The 4,861-nt window shown below is 49.3% G+C and overlaps 1 protein-coding gene across 1 annotated transcript in view; it reads left to right on the forward strand.

Moving 5' to 3' along the window:
• The first annotated feature begins 2,786 nt into the window (after positions 1–2,786).
• Positions 2,787–4,861, forward strand: part of TAF13 (TATA-box binding protein associated factor 13) — a 4,514-nt gene continuing 2,439 nt past the window's right edge. The window contains exons 1-3 of the mRNA XM_006020124.3: positions 2,787–2,933; positions 3,018–3,096; positions 3,211–3,308. Of these exons, the coding sequence (XP_006020186.1) occupies positions 2,907–2,933; positions 3,018–3,096; positions 3,211–3,308 (204 nt within the window). The 5' untranslated portion in view covers positions 2,787–2,906. The remainder of the gene's footprint in view (positions 2,934–3,017; positions 3,097–3,210; positions 3,309–4,861) is intronic.

Raw genomic sequence — 4,861 nt, forward strand, 5'->3', positions numbered from 1 at the left:
TGTCACTCATCCAACGAGGTGTCAATCCCTGGGCTAGTCCAGAATCCTAGGTTTTTAATTGCTAACAGGACCCTCTACCAGCACGCCAGGGAGTATGCGACTATCAGACACATTTTTTAGGTCAGTCCTAGGGAGCATCCCATTAGGCAGTAAGCAGATCAAAGCCAAGACTGCCTACGTCGGGGGGGGGGGCACAATTATTTTGGGCAGAGAGCCACTTAGTGAGTTTTGGCAAGCCATCGAGGCCCACATGACAGGCAGCCCAGGGCAGATAAATATTAATTTTCTAAATTTTTTAGGGGCCTTGCGGGCCAGATAGAACAGCTTGGCGGGCTGCATTTGGCCCCTGGGCCACATTTTGCCCACCCCTGGCCTACATCCACGTTATAGTCTGAGATGTAGCGTTATGTAGGTGCTAGTCGTTAAATTGTCTCTTTTCTAGGATTCTTTGTACTACTATCTGGCTATTGGTCCTAACATCAAAACACTGGCTAACAGCTGTGCTCGCATCTGAGAGTTATTTTTATTACTTGTTTATTCACTTCCACTGTAATGTCAGTTTTGGGGGGGAAAAAACTGTGGGCCTTTCTGTACTAGCAGCAACAAACTACAGCGTTACCAGACAGATATGTAATGTTGTGAACTATGAGAGACCTCTGTTCTTTCCAAAAAGCTTGAGAAACAGGTCAGTCGCGCACTAGAGGGAGGCAGAATTTGGGGAAGAACAGACTGTTCTTCATTGCTTGTCACATACTGGTCATGAAGTGGAAAGAGGGAGAGAGAAAAAGGATTGGCGCTATGTTAACTGAGAGGAAGATCTTTTACCACTGAAATTACTACAGCATTAGTGTGAATTGTTGCTTTTTTTGTCAACAGGGAAATGTAATACTTATATACTTATTATTTTTAACTATATAAAATTAAGGTGTTTACCAAAAGAGTGAATGTGCATATGCTGGAAAGCTTTAACCAGTTCCATTGGGATTCTTGCTATGCAGGTCTGATTTTATGCTCCACATAGCAAGACTCAAAGGAGAAATTCATAATAGGGAAGCCACTGTGTAAAGTGCAATATTAAATGACTGATGGCATATGGTTAAGAAACCCCAATACAAACTAGAAATTCCCCACCGAGCCACTCCCCTGCAGAATACGATCTTCTCTAGGTAATGGATGTATCTCAGGAAAAAAACTATTTTGAACAGATACCACAAAGCATTGGACTTACTCTCTCCAAATGCCATGCAGTTCATTCACAGGTTCATAGAGATGTTCACTGACCCCATTCTCAAGGGTTTGGTATTAATTTTTCTGGTACTTATAGCTCGGCTGCACCTTTTTTCTCTTCCTCTTCAAATTCTTAAAGAATATGCTTGAATTCAGAGCAGTGATATGTTACTCAGAACATACTTAACAGCTGTTAGAGACCTAATCCTGACTGGGAGAGTGGACCTCTTGCCAGTAGATCAGCGGTTCTCAACCTCTTTAGACCAAGGGCTCCCCTCAGAACATGCCAGCTCTTAGTTTTCACTCATTTTTGACAACATCAAAATAACAGAGCAGTCTCTGCTGCAAGGAACTCAGATGCCACAACCGGGCAGAATGCAAACAGGAATCCGGAGTGCCTGAACCAATCTCTGGTCGATCTTGTGCAGCATGTCTGCACCCCTGGCAGTGCTAACATTGCGTGGCACCCGGAAAAGGATCCCCAGGCACCCGTGTGCTACAGCACCCTGCTTGAGAATCACTGCAGTAGATGAATGCAGGCAGGCCCCGAGAACTTCCCCTCAGGAGATGATCGAACTGAGGCCCTGCACAGAAGTAACAAGTTTCTCAACTAGTATAACCCCTGCCTAAAAATCCTAAATCTAAATAACTGCATGAAAAAGGTGGCAAGTAGTAGCACGGCTCACAAGCCCGGCTTGAGAGGGAGAAAAAATGCTCTTGGGCCAAAGTTCATGTAGGACAGCAGGCCTGGAGCGCCTAGAAATGATCCCCAAAGGATTCAGTCTCTTCCAAGCAGCGTGTTGTGAGTTCTCCCCTCTGCTCATCCCTCCTTGGGCTGGGCAGAGGGAAGCAGGGAAAGGCAGAAGGCTGGTTTAGCATGTTTAAATAGATTTTCACATTCTTTCCCAGTCAAACCTGAATACCTTGTTTTCCACTTGTAGTTTCTCATGGGCTCTTGTCTAACATGGAGCTGTAAAAGTGTAGTCTGACATTGTGGGGTACAAGTGAAGCTGAGGGGACCTCAATGTAGGCCAGCAACAGGCGCTACGCAGGTGAGGAAAGCTGCAGAGGTTGATAGTTCCCAACTCATGAGATTTGGCCTCTCTTTATAAGAGGCACAGCACGAGTACAGCCAATATATAATCTAATTTTTAAATATTTTATTTTTAAAAAATATTATAAAATATTTTAAGTTTAGTTAAAATAATTACTTTTTAAAAGTTAAAAAAATTAAGATTAAAAATTATGTTTAAAACATTTTAAAATTAAATGTAAAAAAATGAAAAAGCACGTGTCTGTCTGTGCGTGCGCGCGGCGACACCCACGCTGCCCCAGCCCAGCCTTGAGACTGTTCCGCTGTCCAACAAGCCGTATACCGAAATGGTGGCGCCAGCCAGCAGAAACCGGAAGTTCCATGGGAGTCAACGGAAGCCTCCCACGGATCGGACAAAGGACGGGTGGGAAGATTTCGAGCCAGCGTCCGTACGGCAAAATGGCCGCGCGGGGCAGCATAAACCGGAAGTCTGGTGTGCGTAAGCGGAAACGCCCATCGAAGGGACGAAGGGAAGGGGTGGAGCCCCGATTGTAGTTCCTTACGAAATCATGGCGGCGCCCACAGCACCACCCGGAAGCTCTGCAGGCTAGGTCGGAAGTGGCGCGCAGCAGGCGGGGCGGGCATCATGGCCGACGAGGAGGAGGACGCGCCGGTGAGTGAGTGAGACATCCACGGGGAAGTGTGGGGAGAATGCGCTGGGCATGCGGTAACCCCTCCCGCCCTTTACCATCCGCAGTTCGAGGAAGACGCGGAGGAGGCGGGTGGAGGCCTGGACGGCGGGCAGGGCAAGCGCAAACGCCTCTTCTCCAAGGAGCGTGAGTACTGGGGCGTGCGCATGCGCGGGGGTGGGGGGCAGTTGGCCCTGTCAAGCGCGAGGCCCCGGCAGATGTTAACTGCGCGTGCGCGGCGTTCTCCCCTCCGTTCCCTAGTGCGCTGCATGATGTACGGCTTCGGGGACGACCAGAACCCCTACACCGAGGCCGTGGACATCCTGGAGGACCTGGTCATCGAGTTCATCACCGAGATGGTGCGTCTGTGCCGGCCCTGCCTGCCCCCCCCCCGGGGGGAGGGTACCCCGTCTGGGCGCATGGGCCACCCTGCCACTGCCTTGCACAACAGTGGGGAACCTGGCTTGCCAAAAGGAGTCTTATGAGGTTCAACAAGGACAAGTGCAAAGTCTTGCACTTAGGACAGAACAATCCCATGCACCAGTACAGGCTGGGGGCTGCCTGGCTGGGCAGCAGCTCTGCAGAAAAGAACCTGGGGGTTACAGTGGACAATAAGCTGAATATGAGCCAGTAGTGTGTTCTTGCTGCCAAGGCTAACAGCATACTGTGCCGCATTGGTAGGTGTGCTGCCAGCAGGGTATGGGAAGTGATTATTCCCCTCTATTCAGCACTGGTGAGGCCACCTGTGGAGTACGGTGTCCAGTTTTGGGACCCTACTACAGAAAGGATGTGGACAAATTGGAGTGAGTCCAGTGGAGGGCAACAAAATGGTGAGGGGGCTGGGGGACATGACTTCTGAACAGCGGGTAAAGGAACTGGGCTTATTTAGCCTGCAGAAGAGAAGACTGAGAGGGGATTTAATAGTAGCCTTCAACTACCTGAAGGTTGGTTCCAAAGAGGATGAAGCTGGACTGTTCTCAGTGGTGGCAGATGACAGAACAAGGAGCAGTCATCTCAAGTTGCAGCAAGGGAGGTTTACGTTGTGCATTAGGTAGAATTTTCGTACTAGAAAGGTAGTAAAATACTGGAATGGGTTACTTAGAGAAGTGGTGGAATCTGCATCCTTGGAGGTTTTTAAGACTTGCCTAGACAAAGCCTTGGCTGAGATAATCTAGTTGGGGGTGGTCCTGCCTTGAGCAGGGTGTTGGACTAGATGACCTCCTGAGGTCCCTTCCAACCCTCATCTTCTATGATACTATTGCATTAGGCCCCTTGGGTTGGTGAGATGCAACCTGTGACCTCCTGAGGTCCCTCCCAACCCTAATTGTCTATGATTTTTCTGTGATTTCAAGAGCCTTACTACAGACAAGTTCCCAGCAGTTCAGAGTCCAGCACAGTGACTGTGCTTCCAAGAGAGAAAAGAGACGTGCATTGCAGTCCATGTTAGTTTTAAACGATACCTTTTAAGGAAATAAAAACGTACGCCTCCTATGATGCTGATTTTTCAGCCAGGGTGCCGCAAAGCTCCCATAAGGGTTGCTGCACAATATTAGCACTTAGGTGTGACAGCACCTACCTGTGGTTCATAAAATAAACCTGGAGACCCAGGTTTTTGCCTTCCCCTGTAGCAGTAGGCATGGCTTTCTTCCTGGGATCCCTTGAGCGTATATTGACAGCATTGCATAGAAGCAGGACCTTGTCTGCCATGGTTCCCCTGCTTTACCTGTGGTAGGTTAGGACAGGCGTTGTCAACCGGGGGTACTTGGGAAGGCCCTAGGGGGTAAGCACAAGCGAGCAGGGACAGAGTGCCACCGCTTGCCAGGGTGGGGTTAGGTGCCTGTGCAGCCCTCTGTGGGCTGCACAGGCACCGGTTGTACATGGGGCAGGGGGGTGGGGAAGATTACGCACAGCA

Source organism: Alligator sinensis, unplaced genomic scaffold, assembly GCF_000455745.1.
Source record: "Alligator sinensis unplaced genomic scaffold, ASM45574v1 scaffold343_1, whole genome shotgun sequence".
Classification (NCBI taxonomy): domain Eukaryota; kingdom Metazoa; phylum Chordata; order Crocodylia; family Alligatoridae; genus Alligator; species Alligator sinensis.